Below are 22,953 nucleotides of genomic sequence, written 5' to 3'. Positions count from 1 at the left end.
TGTGAGAAAGGCAATTCAGAAATCATAGAGAAAGACAGAAGCAATTAGTTTAAAGTTACTTCATCAATTTGCACTCTGTATTTCAATAGACTTTTGCTGGTGAAATATTACTACTTACAAACACCAATCAGGTTTATCTGGTGGGTGCAGACTTCCACTCTAGTAACTGTGATGAGTGTATCATTGAGTCGCAGAGTCCCACAGCACAGAAATTGGCTTGTCGGCCCACTGTCTGCACTGACCATCAAGCACCCGTTTCCACTAATCCTACACTAATCTCATTTTATTCTGCCCACATTCTCATCAACTGCGCCTCGGATTCCACTGCTCACCTACACACTGTGTGCACTTCACAGACACTAATTAACCTACTAACCTGCACATAGAGTCACAGAGTCACACAGCACAGAAATAGACCCAGTACACAAAAAGTGCTGGGGGAACTCAGCAGGTCAGGCAGCATCCTTGGAGGGAAATTTTATTTTATTTCCCTCCATGAATGTTGCCTGACCTGCTGAGTTCCCCCAGCACTTTTTGTGTATTGCTCCAGATTCCAGCACCTGCAGAATCTCTTGTGTCACAGAAATAGGCCCTTCAGCCCAACTGATCCATGCTGACCAAGATGCTCATCCAATCTAGTCCCACTTGAGATGTGGGAGGAAACTGGGGAAACCAAGTGGTCAGACTATGAATGTGCAAACTCCACACACACAGGACCGGAGGTCAGGATTAAATCCAGGTATCTGGAGCTGTGCGGTAGCTGCTTTACTAGCTGTACCACCACGCTGCTCTTGACCTGGGGAATGAAAAGCATTGCCTATTTTAGCATATTATAATCACAGGTAGCTGCAGCACAGCCATTTAAACTCTCTGTGCACTACCCGAGCAATCCACCCTCTCAACCCTTGTCCCATTACAATATACCCTGATACTTGTGATTTCATTTTTCCACTTACCCGCACCAACAACGTGTTGGCTTTCGGCTACTGTAACCTCTTTTGAATGCTCTTTTTTCTCTGTTTGCTATTGCACTCCCCTGAGCTGCTGTTCCCTTGAATCTCTGCCAGTGGCTGTTCTGGATGCCGTTGATGAGAAGCGCCTGACAGCAGTCCAGTTTCACTTCTTTCCCTCGGTGTGTGGAATGTACAACCGTGGCCCTGAGTTACACTGGAAAGAGTGCAGAGGAGATTTGTGATGCTGTTGCCAGGGCTCAAGGCCCTGAGTAAAAGGGAGAGGTTGTGCAGGCGAGGCATTTATTCCTTGGAACGTAGGTGATTGAGGAATGACCTTATAGAGGTGTATAAAATCATGAGGGGTGCAGATAGGGTGAACGCACATTGCCTTTTTCCCAGGATAGGGGAACTGAAAACTAGAGGGCATGAATTTAAGGTGAGAGGGGAAAGATTTAAAAGGAACCTGAGGGGCAACTTCTTCATGTAGAGGGTGTTACATATATGGAATAAGCTGCCAGAGGAACTGGTTGAGGCAGGTACAATAATAACATTTGGTAAATTGGTTTATTATTGTCACATATACTGATGTACAGCGAAAAACTTTGCATGTATGCCATCCATGCTGATCATTTCATTACCATAAGACCATAAGACATAGGAGCAGAACGAGGCCATTCGAGTCTGCTCCGCCATTCGATCATGGCTGATTTATTTTTCCCTCTCAACCCCATTCTCCTGCCTTCTCCCTGTAACCTTTGACGCCCTTACTAATCAAGAACCTATCAACCTCCACTTTAAATATACCCAGTGACTTGGCCTCCACAGCTGTCTGCGGCAATGAATTCCACAGATTCACCTCTCATTGGAGGCTAAAGAAATTCCTCCGCATCTCTGTTCTAAAAGGATTCTCTTCTATTCTGAGGCTGTGCCCTCTGGTCCTAGACTATCCCACTACTGAAAACATCCTCTCTACGTCCATTCTATCCAGGCCTTTCAATATTCAGTAGGTTTCAAAGAGATCCCCCCTCATCCTTCTAAACACCAGCGAGTACAGGCCCAGAGCCATCAAATGCCCCTCATACGTTAACCCTTTCATTTTTGGGATCATTCTTGTAAACCTCCTCTGGACCCTCTCCAATGCCAGCACATCCTTCCTTAGATATGGGGCCCAAAACTACTCACAATACTCCAAATGTGGTCTGACCAACACCTTATAAAGCCTCAGCATTACATCTGTGCTTTTATATTCTAGTCCTCTTGAAATTAATGCCAACATTTCATTTGCTTTCCTTACTAGCAACTCAACCTGCAAGTTAACCTCTAGGGAATTCTGCACTAGGACTCCCAAGTCCCTTTACACATCCAATTTCTGATTTGGCTCCCCGTTTAGAAAATAGTCTACACCTTTTTTCCTTCTACCAAAGTGCATGACCGCACACTTCCCTGCGCTGTATTCCATCTGCCAGTTCTTTGCCCATTCCCCCAACCTGTCCAAGTCCTTCTGCAGACTCCCTGCTTCCTCAACACTACTTGACCCTCCACCTATCTTTGTCGCACCACAAAGCCATCAATTCTGTCATCCAGATAATTAACAAAAAACATGAAAAGTAGCGGACCCAACACTGACCCCTGTGGAACACCACTAGTCACTGGCAACCAACCAGAAAAGGCCCCCTTTATTCCCACTCTTTGCCTTCTGCCAGTCAGCCAATCTTCTACACATGCTAGTACCTTTCCTGTAATACCATGGGCTCATATCTTGTTTAGCAGCCTCATGTGCGCATCTTGTTGAAGGCCTTCTGAAAATCCAAGTAAACAACATCCACTGTCTCTCCTTTGTGTATCCTGCCTGTTATTTCCTCAAAGGGTTCCAACAGATTTGTCACACAAGATCTCCCCTTAAGGAAACCATGCTGATTTTGGCCTATTTTATCATGAACTTCCAAGTACCCTGAAACCTCATCCTAATGATGGACTCTCCAACCACTGAAATCAGGCTAACTGGCCTATAATTTCTTGTCTTTTTCCTCCCTCCCTTCTTAAAGAGTGGAGTGACAATGTCCTCTGGAACCATTTTTAAATCTAGTGATTCTTGAAAGCTCACTGCTAATGCATCTAGTCCATCCAGTCCAGGTGACCTATCTTACCGTCAGACCTTTCAGCTTCCCAGGCACCTTCTCCTTAGTAATAGTGCCTACACTCACTTCTTCCCCCTGATTCTCTTGAATTTCTGGCATATTGCTGGTGTGTTAAACTCTGGGAACTGATGCAAAGTAGAAGTGGTTCCATCAGGCAGAAACAGCATGGATTCAGGAAGGGCAGTTCCTGTTTGACAAGCTTACTGGAGTTCTTTGAGGATATAACGAGTGCAGTGGATAGAGGGGAACAGGTGGATGTTGTATACTTGGATTTCCAGAAGGCGTTTGATAAGGTGCCACATGAAAGACTATCCATAAGATAAGGATGCATGGAGTTGGGGGTAATGTATTAGCATGGATAGAGGATTGATTAACCAATAAAAGGCTGAGAATTGGGATAAATGGGTGTTTCTCTGGTCGGCAATCAGTGGTAAGTGCCACGGGTTCATGCTGGACCCGCAATTGTTCACGATATACATTAACGATTTTGAAGAGGGGACCAAGTGTAGTGTATCAAAGTTTGCTGATGACACTAAATTGAGTGAAAAAGCAAATTGTGCAGAGGATGCAGAGAGTCTGCAGGGAGATATAGATAGGTGAAGTGAGTGGGCAAGGGTCTGGTAGATGGAGTACAATGTTGGTAAACGTGAGGTCATCCACTTCGGAAGGAAAAATAGAAGATCAGATTATTATTTAAGTGGTAAAAGATTGCAGCATGCTGTTGTGCAGAGGGACTTGGGAGTGCTTGTGCATGAATTGCAAAAGGTTGGTTTGCAGGTGCAACAGGTTATCAAGAAGGCAGATGGAATACTGGCCTTCATTGCTAGAGGGATTGAATCTAACAGCAGGGAGGTTGTGTTGCAACTGTACAGGGTACTGGTGAGACTGCACTTGGAGTACTGTGTGCAGTTCTGGTCTCCTTACTTGAGGAAGGATATACTGGCTTTGGAGGCGGTGCAAAGGAGGTTCAGCAGGTTAATTCTGGAGATGAGGGGGTTAGCCTATGAGGAGATATTAGTCCCAGGCGACTCATACTCTCTGGAATTCAGAAGAATTTGAGGGGATCTTATAGAAACATATAAAATTATGAAATGGATAGATAAGATCGAGGCAGGAAGGTTGTTCCCACTGGAAGGTGAGACTAGAACTAGGGGACGTAGCCTCAAGATTTGAGGGAGTAGATTTAGGATGGAGATGAGGAGAAACTGCTCTTCCCAGAGAGTAGTGAATCTGTGGAATTCTCTGCCCAGGGAAGCAATGGAGGCTACCTCACTAAATATATTTAAGACACAACTAGATAGATTTTTGCATAGTAGGGGAATTAAGGGTTATTGGGGAAAAGGCAGGTAGGTGGATCTGAGCCCACGGCCAGATCAGCCATGATCTTATTGAATTGCGGAGCAGGTTCTGCCATAATCTTATTGAATGGCGGAGCAGGCTCGACGGGCCAGATGGCCTACTCCTGCTCCTACTTCTTATGTTCTTAAAATACTTATTCAGTTCATCTGCCATTTTTTTGTTCCCCATTACTATCTCTCCAACTTCATTTTCCAGTGGTCCGATGTCCACTCTTGCCTCTCTTTTACACTTTATATATCTGAAAAATCTTTTGTATTATTGGCTAGCTTACCTGCATATTTTATCTTTTCTCCCCTTATTGCTTTTTAGTTGCCTTCTGTTGTTTTTTAAAAACTTCCCAATCCTCTAGCTTCTCACTAATTTTTGCAATATTGTACGCCCTCTCTTTTGCTCTTATGCTGTCTTTGACTTCCCTTGTCAGCCACAGATGCCTCATCCTCCCTTTAGAATGCTTCTTCTTCTTTGGGATGAACTGATCCTGTGTCTTCCAAATTCTTCCCAGAAACTCCTGCCGTTGCTGATCTACCATCATCCCTGCCAGGGTCCCCTTCCAATCAAATCTGGCCAGCTCCTCCCTCGTGCCTCTTGTTGTTAACTTTACTCAGCTGTAACACTGATACATCCGATTTTAGCTTCTCCCTCTCACACTGCAGGGTGATTTCTATCATATTATGATCACTGCCTCCTAAGGGTTCCTTTACCTTAAGCTCCCTTATCAAATCTGGTTCATTGCACAACACCAAATCCAGAATTGTCTTTTCCCTAGTGGGCTCGACCACAAGCTGCTCTCAAAAGCCATTTTGTAGGCTTTCTACAAATTCCTTCTCTTGGCATCCAATACCAACCTGATTTTCCCAATCTACCTGCATATTGAAATCCCACAATAACATTGCCCTTTTAACATGCCTTTTCTATCTCCTGTTGTAATTTGTACCCCACATCCTGGCCACTATGCAGAGACCTGTATATATAACTCCCATCAGGGTCTTTTTACCCTTGCAGTTTCTTAACTCTACCCACAAGGACATTACAACAGTGCATTGAGGTAGTACAAGGGAAAACAATAACAGAATGGAGAATAAAGTGTTACAGTTACAGAGAAAGTGCAGAGCAGGCAGACAATAAGGTGCAAGGCCATAGTGATGTAGGTTGTGAAGTCAAGAGTCCACTTTATCATACTAAGGGACCGTTCAATAGTCTTATAACAGCGGGATAGAAGCTGTCCTTGAGCCTAATGGTACGTGCTTTCAGGCTTTTGTATCTTCTGCCCGATGGGAGGGGGGAGAAGAGAGAATGTCTGGGGTGGGTGGGGTCTTTGATTATGTTGGCTGCTTCACTGAGGCAGCAAGAAGTATAGGCATAGAGTCCACAGAAGGGAGGCTGGTTTCCGTGACGTGCTGAGCTGTGCCCACAACTCTCTGCAGTTTCATGTAGTCACGGGCAGAGCAGTTGCCATGCCAAACCATTATGCATCCAGATAGGATGCTTTCTATGATGCATCGATAAAAATTGGTGAGGGTCAAAGGGGACATGCCAAATTTCTTTAGCCTCCTGAGGAAATAGAGGCACTAGTGCATTTAAAAGACATTTGGATAAGTACATGGATAGGAGGGGTTTAGAGGGATATGGGCCAAACATGGGCAAAAAGGGACTGGCACCATGGTTGGTCTGGACAAGTTGGGCTGAAGGGCCTGCTTCTGTGCTGCATTACTCTGAGTTGTTTGCCTTGTAACCATCTACACTCAATGTCTACTACAGGCACAGCGGTGGCACCAGGGTAACGAACACTTTGGCCGCTCCTGGCAGGCAGGAGATGTGGTCGGCTGCCTGGCTGACATGAACGAGAACACCATGACGTTCACTCTGAATGGGGAGGTCCTGCTGGATGACTCGGGGTCTGAGCTTGCCTTCAAGGACTTTGAAGCTGGTGATGGTAAGGGCCAGCTGATATGCAATTTGGTAAAAAAGCCTTACCATTAGTCAGTGCTAATTTAAATATTAAGCCCACACTAATGATCTTCAGTTGACTGCCTTGCTCTATGTGATAAATGGGATATGACCCAGATCAGACAGCAATGTCAGCTAAAATAATGGAATTGGTTACTGTTATCAGTCACATTCTTGAGGAAGATCTATTAGCATATTCAAGTGGAAGGCGTTCAACATAGATTCAGAAGGAGAAGATCCCACATGGCCAATTTATGAATGTATTTCAGTGGATTACTCTCTGAATAAAAGCCTTATAGTATAATATAGAAACAGGAAATGTTGTTACTACTCAGCAGTTCAGGCAGATTAATGTTTCAGGACAATGAAGCTTCAATCAGAAGTGTAATATATGATGTACAGTGACACTATGGCTCTAAGGTTACCTAAGCTGTGTGGTTAATGAGAAGGGAGAAGTAGTTTTGGACAGAGAGTGTGGATTTTCCCAATGTCCCACGGATACTTTTCTCCAGGTTTTGTGACAGGTGGGCATCCAGTACAAGAGTGCGGCAGGAACAGGTTGGAAGGCAAGGAAAATTCGAGGCTTAAGAGTGTGGGTATCAGATGGATGGACTGTAGGGGGAATGTGGTGGTGGTTGGGGTGGGAGGGGTGGTGGTGGAAGGGACGAGATACTGGTCAGAATATCAGAGGGTTCTTCACTGGCCCAACATAACTAACTTCCAGTGCCACGTATGACTTGCACATCACCAGGATGAACTGGTGCCTGGCTCCCAGAGCTGTCACTGGATTTCAGTGTTTATGATGCCACCTCCCAACCCCACAGAACCACAACGGCTCCCACCCCATCCCCACTATACTTTTTCAGTCATCTTGGTGATAAGTTATCAGTGGGAGTAGACGTGGCTCAGGAACAAGGAGGCTTCTGCAAGACTCCTCAACCTGGATGAGCAAATCAACCCTTCACTGACTCATGAGTCAATAGTTATACTACGACAAATTACTTCATCGTGAATCACTAAATGCACTCCAGTAGAGAATAATTGAATTTGCAAACATGTTACATTCTGACTGTTGCTCATGGTGGCTAACAGTGAACCTACTGTGTCCTGTGAAATGAAATCCAATCAACTGTGAGAAAATAATTTGTGCTGGTTTTGGATTTTAAAAGTGCCACCAGTTCCCAAAATCTAACTAGGCTAATAATATATTAGCTGATGGTGCAAATAACACAGTGTGGAACAGATTCACATGACTTGATTGGTGCATTTTTCCTTGTTGGTAAATTTTCAGTGCTCCTATTTTCAAAAGACTTGTTTACAAATGTTACAGTGTTCAGTTTCGTAGATCTCATTCAGGTCCCCTTCCTTAGCCTTCAGCTCTCCAAAGAAAACAAACCAATCTATCCAGTCTCCTCATCACTGAAACTCTCCATCCCTTGTAACAATCGATTCCAAACTATGGGATATGACCCAGATCAACAACACAGGCAACCAGAGGCTGAAAAGCTGAGAGTGACTGGGACTTAACCTTCAATAGCTAAACGGTATCTGTGAGGTTGTATTTTGGGTTGTATGAGAACACAGGTCTCAGGACAAAATGTATCCCTTTAACTAGCACAATTTCAGCGGTAGTGGGATTCGTAAAACCTGATTGGTCTATGACTAAATAAGAATTTTAACTTTTCAGAGCAACAAACCATCTGCTGGAGGAACTCTGTGGGTCAAGTAGCGTCTGTGGGGGGATAGGATTTGTTAACATTTCGGGTTGAAACCCTGCATCAGTGCTGCTTGACCCACTGAGTTCCCCCAGCAGATTGTTTGTTGCTCCAGATTCCAGGATCTGCAGTACCTTGTGTCTCTTGTAACTTTTCAGAGCATGTTAGATTGAAAATTTCACTATAAGCAAATGCTGGGTATGCCACTATTGTTGATGTCATTTTAGGTGAGTTTTATACCTGAAAAAAAGTAAAGGGAACATCAATGCCACTGAAAAATGAGAGGACAAATTTCTTGAAGAAGGCTACGGCACCCAGAAATGTGTTTAAGTTACTCCACTCTGGATTAACCAGGCTTTCCACAGCAGCACATAGTCAGCCACATAATCAGTTCCTGATTGGCCACTTAGGCTAGGCTGTCCTGTGCCATGATTCCTCATTGTTCTCTTGTCATATGGACCCAAGCTGTTTGGCTCTGATTTAACAGCTTTATCAGGCAGCGTTTAACACTGTACTCAGCTGTTTCCTGGTGAATTGTAAATTCACCTATAATTGTCAGAAGTTGCCACTTCAGCAGGTTTTGCAGTCTTTTTGATATAAGGCAGAACAGAATTTTTCAGTCCAAGCTTCTTGTCTAGAGGGTAGGCACGGTAGTGTAGCAGTTAGCATAACGCTATTACAGCGCCAGCGACCTGGGTTCAATTCCAGCCGCTGTCTCTAAGGAGTTCATACATTCTCTCCATGTCTGCATGGGTTTCCTCCAGGTGCTCTGGTCTCCTCCCACATTCCAAAGAAGTATGGGTTAGGTAGTTGGTGCCGGAAGTGTGGTGACACTTGCGGGCTGCTCCCAGAACATTCTCTGCATAGAAACATTTCACTGCGTGTTTCGATGTACATGTGACTAATAAAGATCTTATCTTATTTTATCTAGTAGTTCTCCATAACTGTACTTTCCCCTCAATTATTTCCATCTAATCACCTGGGGAGAGGGGTACCATAAATACAACACTATATAGTAGCTGGAAGAGTGTGGCTTGAATTGTTGTATGTCCCTTTAAGGGCTGACAGCAATGGCCATACTGGTTGAGAACTGTGAAAATATTTCAGCACAACATTACACAGGGAAATGTGACTCTGAGACTCTCACCCTTTTACGTGATTTTTATAATGTTAGGGTGACTTGCAACACACATTTAACACCAAACAAACATGGCTTGGAATAATTTCTTGGCCACTATGTTAGACTGAAATTGAACACTAGTGCAGCACCAGAAGATTCACCTTTTCCTCAGTGAGGCAATAAAAATAAAGGTACAGAGCAGAATAGGTGAATGACAGGGTAATTGAAGTATATGCTGATTAGAAAAATCCTGAAATCTGAGATATTTGTGAAAGTTTCATGTATTATGTTTATCAATGTACTTAATATATTCAAGGGGACATTGCAATGTGGATCCAGAACTGGCTGGCCCACAGAAGGCAAAGAGTAGTTGTTGAAGGGTCGTATTCTGCGTGGAGGTCGGTGACCAGTGGTGTACCTCAGGGATCTGTACTGGGACCCTTGCTCTTTGTGATTTTTATAAATGACCTGGATGAGGAAGTGGAGGGGTGGGTTAGTAAGTTTGCGGATGACACAAAGGTTGGAGGTGTTGTGGATAGTATGGAGGGCTGTCAGAGGTTACAGCGGGACATAGATAGGATGCAAAGTTGGGCTGAGAAGTGGCAGATGGAGTTCAGCCCGGATAAGTGTGAAGTGGTTCATTTTGGTAGGTCAAATATGATGGCAGAATATAGTATTAATGGTAGGACTCTTGGCAGTGTGGAGGATCAGAGGGATCCTGGGGTCCGAGTCCATAGGACGCTCAAAGCGGCTGCACAGCTTGACTCTGTGGTTAAGAAGGCATATGGTGTATTGTCCTTCATCAATCGGGGAATTGAATTTAGGAGCTGAAAGGTATTGTTGCAGCTATATAGGACCTAGTCAGACCCCACTTGGAGTACTGTGCTCAGTTCTGGTCGCCTCACTACAGGAAGGATATGGAAGCCATAGGAAGGATGCAGAGGAGATCTACAAGGATGCTGCCTGGAATGTGGAGCATGCCTTATGAAAGCAGGTTGAGGGAACTCAGCCTTTTCTCCTTGGAGCGACGGAGGATGAGGGGGGACTTGATAGAGGTATATAAGATGATGACAGGCATTGATCGGGTCAGAGGCTTTTCCCCAGGGCTGAATTGGTGGCCACAAGAGGACATAGGTTTAAGGTGCTGGGGAGTAGGTATAGAGGAGATGTCAGGGTTAAGTTTTTTACTCAGAGAGTGGTGAGTGCGTGGAATGGGCTGCTGGCAACGGTGGTTGAGGCGGATACGATAGGGTCTTTTAAGAGACTGTTGGATAGGTACATGGAGCTGAGAAAAATAGAGGGCTATGGGTAAGCCTAGTAATTTCTAAGGCAGGGACATGTTGGGCACAGCTTTGTAGGCCGAAGGGCCTGAATTGTGCTGTAGGTTTTCTATATTTCTACTTAATATATTACATTAAATATCATGAAGTCTAAAGTGATCACCTTTGGTTCTTGCCCAAACTCTGTTTCCAAGTAATTCAAAGTCAAAGTTGAGTTTTTTGTCATATCTACAAGTACTGTACATGTACGCACAGGTACAATGAAAAACTTACTTGCAGCAGCATCACAGACACATAGCATTAGAGATGCAACATTCACAAGAAAAACACAAAATGAAACCTAAATTATACAAATTGATTCATTGGTCTGAAACTTGAACCAGTGGTTTGCCATCTTGCAGTCAGATTGAGTTTCAGATCTCATGTCTGTGACATCACTAAGACCCCCAATCTCCATCACTGTAACAATGCTTGAATTTGGCTTTGCCTCAGTCAACCTGCTGCTGAAACTGTTGTCAATGGCTTTGCTACCCCTGGACTTGATTGTTCCAATGCACACCTGGTTAGCATCCCTCATTCTGGCCTCAGTAAACATGAGGCCAGCCAAAATTATGCTGCTCATGTCCTAAGTCCTGTTCACCTATTGGCATTATGCTTTTTTAAATTCATTTTTTGGGATATGGGCATTGCTGACCAGACCAGTATTTATTGACCATCTCTAATTGCGCATGAGAAGATGGTGATCCCACCCCCCCGACTCCACCTCTTGAGTTGCTGTTGTTGTTTGAGACCTTCGCCCATCTCTATTTCTGGTTTCCATGGGCACACCCCACTTCCTTCACCTCAACACTGCTGGTCATGCAGTCAGATGACTACATTGGCTCCCAGTTAACCGATGCCTTGATATTAAAATTAGCTTCCTGGTTTTCAAATTCCTTCGTGATCTTGCCCCTCTTTATCATTGCACCCTCTTTCAGCCACCCTTTCTGCTTCTTCAATTCTGGCCTCTTGAACATCCTTAAACTTAATTGCTGTAAGCTTTGGAGTTCTGTCCCTAAACCGCTCCATCTCTCATTCCTCCTTTAAGATCCAACTTAAAACCTGCCTCTTTCATCAAACATCGGTCTTCTGGTCAAATGTCTCTTTTCTGGCATAGTGCCAGTTGTTCCGTTATTTGCTAACACTTCTGTGCAGCACCTTTAGAGCTTTTGGTTACATAGGAGATGCTGCCTAATTGGATGCCATTGTTACATTTGCAATACAAAAGGGAATGTTGTCCACTTTATATATTTTCCAGCTGTCACGTTTGATCAGTATTTGTTGTGCTCTTAGTTTCTGATGTTGATGATCAGTGGACTTCACATTTTGGTGTTGCTATGAAACAAGGTTCATTGCAATTCCAAAGCAGATTGTAACCTAATTTCATGTGACCTTATATAAAGTCAGTTTAGGTTTCGCTGAGGGATTAATCAGCTTGTTTCGTTTAAGTAGCTTATTGCATCAGGATGACTGCCTTTTCTGACGTTGCTGTACAGTGATAATTAAATTGTTAAACATCTTCCGTATTTGTTTTGACTGTTGTACACATCATGACTTTCTTCTGCATCATTGCTGTGGATTCAGCCTGTGTCTTAAGTCTCCTTTTTTAATGAGATTGCAGTTTAAAGTTGTTTATTTACTCAAATGTAAAGGGACGGTACACAGTTAATGGCGAGACCCTTCAGAGTGTTGATGTACAGAGGGATCTTGGGTTCCAGGCCATAGTTCACCGAAAGTGACTGCACAGGTTGATTGGGTGGTAAAGAAGGTGTGTTTACACATAACACAGAGATGTGTTTACAGTGATGGGTTTCCAAGCTGATACAGGTCTTTTAACCTGGAAGCAGCAGACAGCTGCTGAACAACTCTGGGCAGCAGATAGAGGACAGTTGTGACTTTTCAGGTGCCCTGTCACCAACCCATGGGCAGGTTTTAACAGGACTGGCTCCTTTAGTGTCTGTTTTAGAACATCAACCATAGATCATGGAACAGTACAGCCCAGAAACAGGTCCTTCAGCCTACATTCTGTGAGTAAAAAAAAATTACCTGCCCCCCACATTTCTGTTGAACTTATCTCCTCTCATCTTAAATACGTGCCCTCTATATTTTGACATTTCGATCCGGGGAAAAAGGTACCAGTTGTCTATTACCATCCTGTAATCTTATAAACTTCTATCAAGTCTCCTCTCAGCTTCTGCCGCTCTGGAGAAAATAACCCTACTTTGTCCAACCTCTTCTTATAGCACATACCCTCTAAACCAGGCAGCATCCTGGTAAACCTCTTCTGCATCCTCTCCAAAGCCTCCACATCCTTCCTATAATGGAAGGACCAGAACTGAATGCAACCCTCCAGATGTGGCTGAACCAGAGTTTTATAAAGCTGCAACATAACCTCCCGATTCTTGAACTCAGTGCCACGACTAACAAAAGCAAGCATACCATACACCTTCTCTACCACCCTATCAGCCTTTGCAGCCACTTTCAGCGAACTAAGGCCTTGGACCCCAGGATCCCTCTGTACATCAACACTCTTAAGGGTCTTGCCATTAACTGTGTACTGTCCCTTTACATTTGATATCCCAAAGTGCAACACCTCACGTTTGTCCAGATTAAACTCCATCTGCCATTTCTCTACCCATATCTGTAACTGATCAATATCCCACTGTGTCCTTTGGCAATCTTCTACACTATCCACAATGCCACTGACTTTTGTATCATCTGCGAACTTACTAACCCACCTGTCGACATTTTCTTCACAAGCAGCAAAGGTCTCAGTGCAGATCCCTGCAGAACACCACTAGTCACGGACCTCCAGCCAAAATAAGTCCCATCGACCACTACCCTCTGTCTTCTATGTTCTGAATCCAGATGGCCAGGTCACCGTGGATTCCCGTACATCTCAATCTTCTGGATGCTTGGAAATAGCAAAATGTTAAATTTCTTGGCTGAATTGTTTTAAATTTCTTCACCGAGGGGACAGGGAATCTTTGGAATTCTCTATCTCAGAGGGCCATGAGGCTCTCAAAGCTGAGATCGATACATCTTTGTATATTAAAGGAATTAGCAGATATTTGAATAGTGTAGAAAAATTGGCTGCAGGCAAATTAGCTATGATTTCATTGAATAGCAGGGAATGTTTGAGGGGTTCCTTTTCCTTGCATATTTTCCTGCTTCAATTTTCTCTCAAATTATACTTAGCTTAAATTCTGTTTTATACAGTGGCAATGAGGGTTGCCATTTCAATTTGCTAACATTCTCCAAAACAGAGGTGGCTTCTTTTACTGGAGGAACCTTCCAGGTTCCACTGTATAAATGTTCCCTCCCCATCACCCAGGTACAGGAAACGTTGGGACAGGAACAAGCGGGGAACAAATCTACTGCTCTCTGCACAGAACCTAGATTGGTTTTGTCAGTCCAGCTCCACCCCAGGTCTGCTCCAGATCAGTCCAACTATGCCCTAGTCTAGTCTGGGTAAATCTAGCCTTGTCCCAGTCTGCTCTGGGTCAGCACAGTCTGGTCAAAGTCCAGTCTTGCCTCAGTTCTGGTCCAGGTTAATTCAGCTGCGCTCCATTGAGGTCCGAATCAGTCCAGCCATGCCCCAATCTGGTCTGTCAGTCCAACAACGGGCCAGTCTGGTCTAGGTCTAGCAGTTATGGTCCACATCAGTTCAACCATGTCTCAGTTCTGGTCTAAGTCAGCCCAGCCATGTTCCACCTGGGTTAGTTCAGTCTAGCCATGCCCCAGGTTGCTCTGGTTCAGTCTAGCCATGCCTCAGTCATGGTCCAGTCATTTCAGGCAAGTCTCAGTACTGGTCTGGGTCAGTCCGTTTATCCTCAGTTTGCTTTGGGTTGGTCCAACCATGCCCTGGATCAGGTCCAACCAACCCCTGGTTCTGTCCCGCATCAAGCAAGCCATGCCCCATTTGTGCCTGAGTCCTTATCCAGTCCAGTCCCCAATTCCCTGCTTCTGGTCCACATTAGCCTCAGTGTGCCCCAGTCTGTTCCTGGTCCATCCAACCATGCCTGTGATCTGGAAATCTTGGTTTGCAAAACCTACTGGAGTTTTTTGAGGATGTAATTCATAGAATAAGTAAGGAAGAACGAGAGGATGTGGTTTATTTGAGTATGCAGAAAGCTTCTAAGTCCCACCCAAGAAAGTGTACAGAATTAAAGTCCATGGGATTGGAGGTAATATAGTGGCATGGATTGAAAATTGGTTGACAGACAGGAAACAGAGAGTAGGAATAAATGGGCCTTTCTCAGGTGGTATTGGGGTACTGCAGGGATAAGTGCTTGGGTCCCAGCTGTTCGCAATACATGTCAACGATTTGGATGAGGGAACCATTTAAAGTCTGTAGATGACATAAAACTGTGTGGGGAGGATGCAAAGAGGCTTCAAAGTAATTATTAACAGGTTGAGTGAGTGAGTCAATATATGACAGATGCAGTATAATGTGGATAAATGTGATGTTATCCGCTTTGGTAGGAAGAACAGAAAGGCAGAGTATTACTTAAATGGTAAGGGATTGGAAAATGTTGATGCTCAAACTGATCTGGGTGTCCTTGTACACTAGTCACTGAAACAAACATGTAGGTGCAACATGCAGTTGAGAAGACAAATGGAATGTTGGCCAGCGGGTACTCAGCAGGTTTTGAGGATCTCAAAAGCATTGACAACGGCAGTACTAGATGCAAATTAAATTATTGCATTCAAAAGGGAATAAAAATTCCAAAGGAAAAAAAAATATTCACGGGGCTCTGCAGAGAGAGTGGGGGAGTGAGACCAGCTCTTATATTGGTATTGGCATTGGTTTATTATTGTCACTTGTACTGAGGTACAGTGAAAAACTTGTCTTGCATACCGATCGTACAGGTCAATTCATTACACAGTGCAGTTACATTGAGTTAGAACAGAGTGCATTGAGGTAGTACAGGTAAAAACAATAACAGTGCAGAGTATCAGGCTGGTACAGACTCAATGGCCAGAAGAGTCTTCTATTGTGCTGTAACAATTCTGTGATTCTGTTGGGTTCACCCTGCTTTCTTGGCCACCTGGAGTTGTCTCTTCATTTTTTCTATCCTTCCGGAGACCATCTGCTCTCCACTTCTCTGCAATCCTTTGCCACTTTGCTTTCTACTCACATTCCAATGCTGGTTATCAATTCTTCAGTCCTCCCACCACCTAATGCTCTCCACATTTGACTTACCCACCTATATTTCCTGTGTTGCTCTATAATCCCGGACTCTCTCTGCTTCCCTGTTTCTTCAATGCTGTTGACGTTCCAAGTTTTCCCCCTGCTCTGCCTCCCCAACCCCCATTTTCCATGTGCACATTTTTCACATTGTTTCTCTGCTTTCTCCCTCTCCATCTGTGCTTTCTGCTCCCCCAAATTTCCTGTGGTCTTCACTCATTCCCTTCCCCCTGACTTGCCCGTGGTCTCCACTCATTCCCTGCCCCCTGACTTGCCCGTGGTCTTCAATCATTCCCTGCTGCCTCCTGCTCTTACCACTTTTTCCCCAGCCCTACTGTTATCCCTGTCCCTTGTCACCAAGTGCTTTCACTTAACACATCTGGGCTCCCAAGTTATTGTACCCTTATCCATCGTTCTAAGTTCGAGGAGCTGTTCATTAAAAAAAAGGAATTGGAGTTAAGACCAAATTCAAGTTGGACACTGATTCTTCTCTGGCATTTTGCAAACTCATTTCCTAACTTCCCAAGAAAGAACTGGTTACTGAGGTGGGGAGTCCTAAACTTCAGTTGGAAAATTTTCAGGGAGGATTCATCTGATGGTTGCTGTCTGTCTTTGACAGTGCTCCCCAGCTGGTTCAGCACATTTTCCCTCTAAGCCCTGCGGCTAGCTTCATTTGATTCTGATTCAGATCAGATTAGTTTATTGTCACATACACCAGGGTGCAACGAAATTCCTTGCTTGCATGAAGCTCACAGAGTAAACAGTATGCATGGAAATAATAAATACAACAATAAGTACATGATGAGCACAAAACAGCAGAATGGTGCAAAGATTGTGGTGCAAATCTGAAGTAGTTAATAAAAGATATGCTGAAGTGACAATAACGGAATAACCGAGAGATATACAAGTATATATCCTGCTGCCTCTTGAAGGCTATTCTTAAACCTGTTTCCATCATCCACTCCTCAATGTATTCGACATCACAAAACCTTAGTATGTACAAAAACAATACAGAAACACACAGTGAAGTACTTCTGTGGATTTTCATGAAGAAAATTTTTTTAGGAGTTTCTTATTGCATGAGAAGAAATGGGTAGTTTCCACCCCGAAGAAAGGGAAAATAATTCCGTGGCATATTACAGAGTGGGAGATTAAAGTCCACCTCCAAGCCTCAGTGAAAGATGAGAGGAATAGGAAATAATCAAAGAGATATGGAAAGCAAATAGCCAGGTAGACAAATGGAAAGAGAAAAGACAGAAATGGACAAAAATGGAGCAGAGGGATTGAGATAAAGAAGGAGAGAAACACTTAAAAATTGGAGAACGAAAACTTGATAAATACCTCAGAGGTGCAATAAGGGAGAATAAAAGAAATTAGCAAGAGTATAAGTTCATCAAATAAAACACATAATTTGAGTGGACAATAAGTAGAGACACCGAAAGGAACTGAAATTAGCTACTGAAGCTAAATACTGTGGATGCTGGAAATCTAAAATTGAAACCAGAATGATTATGTTGTGACAATGTCACAGAGAGGCAGGATGGAGATGATTGTGTAATTCCCCTGTCACTTGTTCTTGGTGATCCCACTGCTGCAGGTAGTTCAACTTTATGCACATAATTTGTACTTGTATGTAATTGTCCTCAACCTGCTGCGTTTTCCTGGCAAAATTGCCCTGCTTTTATTCAGAGAAGTTGGTGTAATTTCTGTTTACTCCACTCTTTAAATAGACTTTGTTTTCTGAGTAAATTGACATATCAGCTGTAAGTAGGCTGCTTGATGTGAACCATACACACCACCCCAGTGTGCCTCCAACTCACTAATTCAAATGGTATTATCAGTAACCACTCCAAAACAGAAAATGCTAAAAATTCTCAGTGGGTTAGGCAGCATCTATGGAAAGAGAAATAGGTTCAGGTCAATGACCTTTCGTCAAGACTGTTGAAAGGAGATCACCAACTCCTGATTACAGACCATCACTGACTGTTCTTTGTGCATCAGGAGAGAGTGAATTTTTAGCCAATGACTGACAAATTGACATTGTGGAGTATAAAAAAATGAATTATTCAAAAGCAAAGTATTACATGCCCTGCCAAATCCTGAGTGAGCAGGATATGAACATGGCTGCATTGTCGACGTACACCAACAAAATATCAATTAAGGAAAAAAACTCTATTGATTTTCAGAACGTTCAGATTTTCAGTTGTGGAGCATATCAATAACTGTTGGGGTGACCTCGGCAGATTGAGAAAATTCAATAATTCCATTCCCCGGTGAGCTCAGTCTTTCATGGTATTTTAATATTGTGGCAAGGTTTGATATGATGGAAGGCTAGCATGGTAAGGGGGAGGAGGCCTGGGGAGGAAAGGCTTAGACTGGTTGGGCCAAATGGCCTGTTTCAGTGCCGTAAAATTCCACACTACTTCAATCTGTTCACATTTTGACTGCCTCCAGTCTATGGGCCTGCCTCTGCTTCAACATCTTGATTGCTAGTTAATGCTGCTATTGTTGCAATGCAGTTACTCCTATTTCAGTAATCTCTAATTTTGGGAACATGAAGCCAATAAAACCTTGATACTTAAAACGTGATTTTAAGTAAGACATGGTTTGCATTTGTAAGCCTTCTTTGCTTCCTTGTTGCTTGCTCTTCATTTTTCCCACTTATATTGTGTTAATTGTTTGAAAATCTTGCTTCTGGTGTAGTTGGATTTGAGCAGTTGTTAAGTACCAAGCTCGGAACTAGGACTGATATCACATAATATCAAAGGTAGCTGTAAAATCAATTCCAGTGTACAGTTCTGTGGGAGGTATACGGCTGTAGCTTTGAGTAGTCTTTGGGAAGAATCTGTGCTTCTGGGCTGCTTATGGGCATTTGTATTGGCATAGGTTTGTCTCCTTGAGTGTCCTTGTGTCTCAAAACTGTTGGATTAATAAAGTTAGAACTTCCTCTTGGCACACTGGCTGAACAAAATCTATGACTCAATTAGAATGTGGTCCATTTGAATTGTTCAGCTCTTGTTTTATTTCACAGCATTAGTTGTTCATAGTTAGAATTTTTTTTCAGTTCATCCACTTAATTAACTTTCATTTGGCTTTTAATCATCTGTACAATAAATCCTCATATGTATTTGTCCAGTGAATCACAGAGACAATATATCAACCCAGTCATATGACTTACAGTCACTACGTAATCCATTTAATACGCAATATACACAGTGGCCCATGATACAGATCAAAGGTGTAGATGGTGCATTGAACCTGAGCAAGATGCATTTCCTTTGACTGGGGGAGGGGAGGGTCAAGACCCGAAACCACTGAGAAGTCTGCTCTGGATGTTCAGTGCCTATTAATGTTGAGTGCTTCAAATGAGGCTTGTGGAAACCTTAAAGTGTGTGATCTTCTGCACCTTGGTCTCCAGTGATTATTCTGAAAACAGAGCCCTTTTGTCATACTCTGGTCTATGTTAAAAGCAGCTCTATAACTGACCTTGCTGTTGTCCCATTACAGCTCATGGAATCTGCTGGGAGCATTTTGCAAAATTAAATTAACTAACCTTGAATCAGAGAGCAAGATCAACTTGTAGCTCCATGAGTGCAGCAAGTGTAATTATGTTGCTGCTGAATCACGACTACTGAGGTGGCCATCTTGGATCAAGTTGTAATTAAGTGCAGTGGGAATTATCCAAAGAAATTTGAGCATAGGAATCATTCACAATTTGTACATAAGGTCATGGCAGCAGCAGCTGCATGAATCCATATTTTTTAGTCATATTGTATTGCTGTAGTTATCTGGGTGGTTGACAAAAGATCTGAGAACATGTGGATTTGGAAGAGATCAGCCATGACCTTACTGAATTGGAGAGGAAGCTAAAGAAGTTGGGTGACCGACTTATGCTCCTGTTTTTAAGTTCTTAAGCTGTTTTTAACAACAGTGGAAGGATTTTGATTTTGGTCAATAATATATGCAGCTGCCCTAGGCTCCATTACCACTGATGTCAATGAAATGAAATTGAAAAATTGGAGACATGTATCCTTGGCAGTTGATGTGTCACTTCTGTGCTGTTCAAATTTTCAACTGTTTCCTTGTGATTTTGTCCGTCCTTCACCATGCATTTTTCAAGAATGAAAGGGGCACTATAAATATATTGCTACCATTTTATTTTACCTTTTTCTTTGCAGGGTTTATTCCAGTGTGTAGCTTGGGGCTCTCTCAAGTTGGCAGAATGAATTTTGGCAATGACGTCGCTACACTTAAGTATTTCACCATTTGTGGTCTGCAAGAAGGATATGAGCCCTTTGCCGTGAACATGAACAGGGACATCACGATATGGTTTAGCAAGAGGCTGCCTCAGTTCATCTCCGTGCCAGCAAACCATGAGCACATCGAGGTAGGAGTTAATGAGGGACTGCAGCATTACCAAGAAGTGGAGAGGAGTTAGGATGATTGCTGGCTGGTTTTATAAAGCCATGTTTAAGTAACCCAATGGCACGGTGCATCTCACGTTGATATTGATTGGATTTGAATAAAATTGAGCCACTTCAAAAGGTACCACACAGCTCAGCTTTTGAATCTTCTGCCTGACACCTTTGCACTGTGCAGTTGATTCTCCTAATACCTTGTGATATTTCAGTAATCCTAATGGGGAGGCTGCACGAGATTCCAAGTGGTATTTTCACCTGGAGTAGTTCCTTAAAGTGAATGCCAGATTGCTGAATCCAAGATTGCTTTTACGTTACACAGTAATGTAATTGAATTCAGTTGAAAAGAAACTAAATTGAGTTATATAAACTGATAAGGGGCCTCAGTAAAATAAACAGCAAGGTCCATTTGCAAAGGGGTCAAAAACAAGGGTGCGTGGATTTAAAGTAATTGGTAGAAGGATTGTAGAGGAGAAATGTAAAAGTCCTTTTCACCCAGAGGGTGGTGGGGTTCTGGAACTGACTTCCTGAACAGGTGATAGGAGGTAGGAAACCTCATCCCACTTAGACAGTACTTGGATGTGTTCTTGAAGAACTGTGACCTACAGGGCTACAGAACTTGTGGTGGAAGGTGAGAGAAGGTTGGATAGCTTTTTGGTCAGACACAAGCATGATGGGTCGAATGGCCTCCTTCGGTGCCATCAATTTTCTATGATTCTATGAACCTGGTATGAGTGAATCAGTGGGAATTTTCAGATTGTTTGTTAGCACATTGAACTTTGATTAACATTACAGTGTATGAATTGGTTAAGAAGTAACCATTAGGTCTCACTAATACACTGTACTGTTCCCAATTAAGTGTACATTCTGTGGGGTTTCCATTGTTTCACTGGTGCTCCTTAAGGAAGGAAACCTCCTATTCTGTTGTGACTGCAGATCCATAGCTCTGTCGTTGACTCTTAACCTTTCTCTGAAAAGACCAACATATGTTTATATGAAAAAAAATTACGAATAAAACTGGACGAACCAGTTAGTATTGACCCAATCATCTAGATTAACTTGCCCTGTAAAGTCCTTCTAACACCTGGCGTACGTCAATGTTGGAAGAGGCATCCCAACCAACATTCTCGTAGATTCACACCACTATCCAAAGTGCCACTGTCCTCCATGGCTATCTTTTCCCACTGACAGGACAGATTCACCAGTAGTATATTGTCAGAAGTGGCTCTGGGAGTCATCAGCATTCACTCTGGAGTCAATGAATTCTTATGCTTTTAGGTTAAGGCCAGAGAAACCTTTTTGCACTGTCCTCTCTCAACCAATGAATCAGTGTTCCTCAATTCTGAAGCCAACATGGAAGAAGCATTCAGTATAGCAAGGGCTTGGAAGGCAGTATTTCTTGGCCATTGTCAAGAGTGACTCAGTAACCTCAAGTAGCTCAGTCCCAGGCAAGGCTTGTGACAAGTGGTATGAAAACCAACCATGAGGGGAAAAATCCTTCATGACCTCGTCCTCACCAATGTAACTGTTGGGTATTCAACAGTTCATTACCACTTTGACATACAGTAGGTAACCAGCATCCAGTCCTTATGGAGATGAAATCTCAGCTTCACCCTCAGGATGTCCTCCATTTTGCCATGTAATAAGCAACAAGCTAAAAAGTTCTAACAGCATCAGCAGCTGAAAACTGTGTATCTGGGAAGAAATGTGAACCTTCAACTGCATCAGTATTCCACCACAGTTTGTAGACTCACAGCCCTCACTCAAGCATTACCACTGAGCCTGCCTTAGTGAACAGTGCAGAAGAGAACACCAGCAGGCATTCTAAAAAATGAGGTTGCAACTCAAGGCTGACGAGATGCTGAAGAGCAGAAGCAATATTCTGTCGATAGAGTGAAGCTATCCCACGACTGAAGGATCAGATCAAAGCTCTGCAGTTCTGTCACATGCAGTCATCCAATGGGAATAGATAATTACAAAACTAATGGGAAAAGGATGCTCCACCAACACCCCTACTCTGAGAAATGGCAGAGCCCAGCAAGAACTGCACAGTAAGAATCCATCTCAATCTGCTCCCAAGTTCCCCAGTCTCATAGAAGCCAGATATCACTCATTCATTCACTCCATGTGATATTAAGAAATGACAGAATGTACTGGATTTAGCAGAGGCTATGGGGCGAGACCACATCCACAGCTAGTGCTAGATGAGCTTTCCCAGTACAGCTCCCTTGGCATTCAATTCCATTACTGTCATTGAATCCCCACCATCAATAGCCTGCAGGTCTATATTGATGAGTAAGTTAACTGTAACAGCCCTATCAGTACTCTGGTTATATGAGCAGGTAAGAGGCTGGATATTCTGTGGTGAGTGACTCATGTCCAAACACTTAGGAACAGAGAAATAGGAGTAGCTCTTCAGTTACTCAAACCTGTTCCGTCATTCCATTATTCAATGAAATTTTGGTGGACCTGTCATCTAACTCCATATTCCTACTTGTGCTATAAAAATTCTTAACACTTTCAGTTGAAAAAAGGCTATCTATTTAATGTAAAGTCAGCAATTGACCTGATATCAATTGTCATTTGAGGAACAGATTTCTCCCACACTGTGCAAGCAGAAGTATTCACGAACTTCATTTCTGAAAGACCAGGATCTAATATGTGGATTCTGCCTCCCCATCCTGAGTTCCCCAACTAGTGAAATCATTTTTCCTATCAACTGACTAGTTCCCCTTAATATCTTGGAAACTTCCTCTTGAAGTCAGCGATTCAAGAAGGCATTCACTCCCACTT

At 43.2% G+C, this 22,953-nt stretch overlaps 1 protein-coding gene across 4 annotated transcripts in view; it reads left to right on the top strand.

Moving 5' to 3' along the window:
- Positions 1–22,953, top strand: part of ryr2a (ryanodine receptor 2a (cardiac)) — a 587,454-nt gene that overhangs the window by 310,167 nt on the left and 254,334 nt on the right. For all 4 annotated transcript variants that reach the window (XM_052011297.1, XM_052011295.1, XM_052011296.1 and 1 more), the window contains exons 27-28: positions 6,209–6,383; positions 19,921–20,129. In XM_052011297.1, coding sequence (XP_051867257.1) covers positions 6,209–6,383; positions 19,921–20,129 — 384 coding nt within the window. The remainder of the gene's footprint in view (positions 1–6,208; positions 6,384–19,920; positions 20,130–22,953) is intronic.

Source organism: Pristis pectinata, chromosome 3, assembly GCF_009764475.1.
Source record: "Pristis pectinata isolate sPriPec2 chromosome 3, sPriPec2.1.pri, whole genome shotgun sequence".
NCBI classification, from domain to species: domain Eukaryota; kingdom Metazoa; phylum Chordata; class Chondrichthyes; order Rhinopristiformes; family Pristidae; genus Pristis; species Pristis pectinata.
Note: the sequence above shows the minus strand (reverse complement) of the source record. Positions and strands in the feature narration are given on the sequence as shown.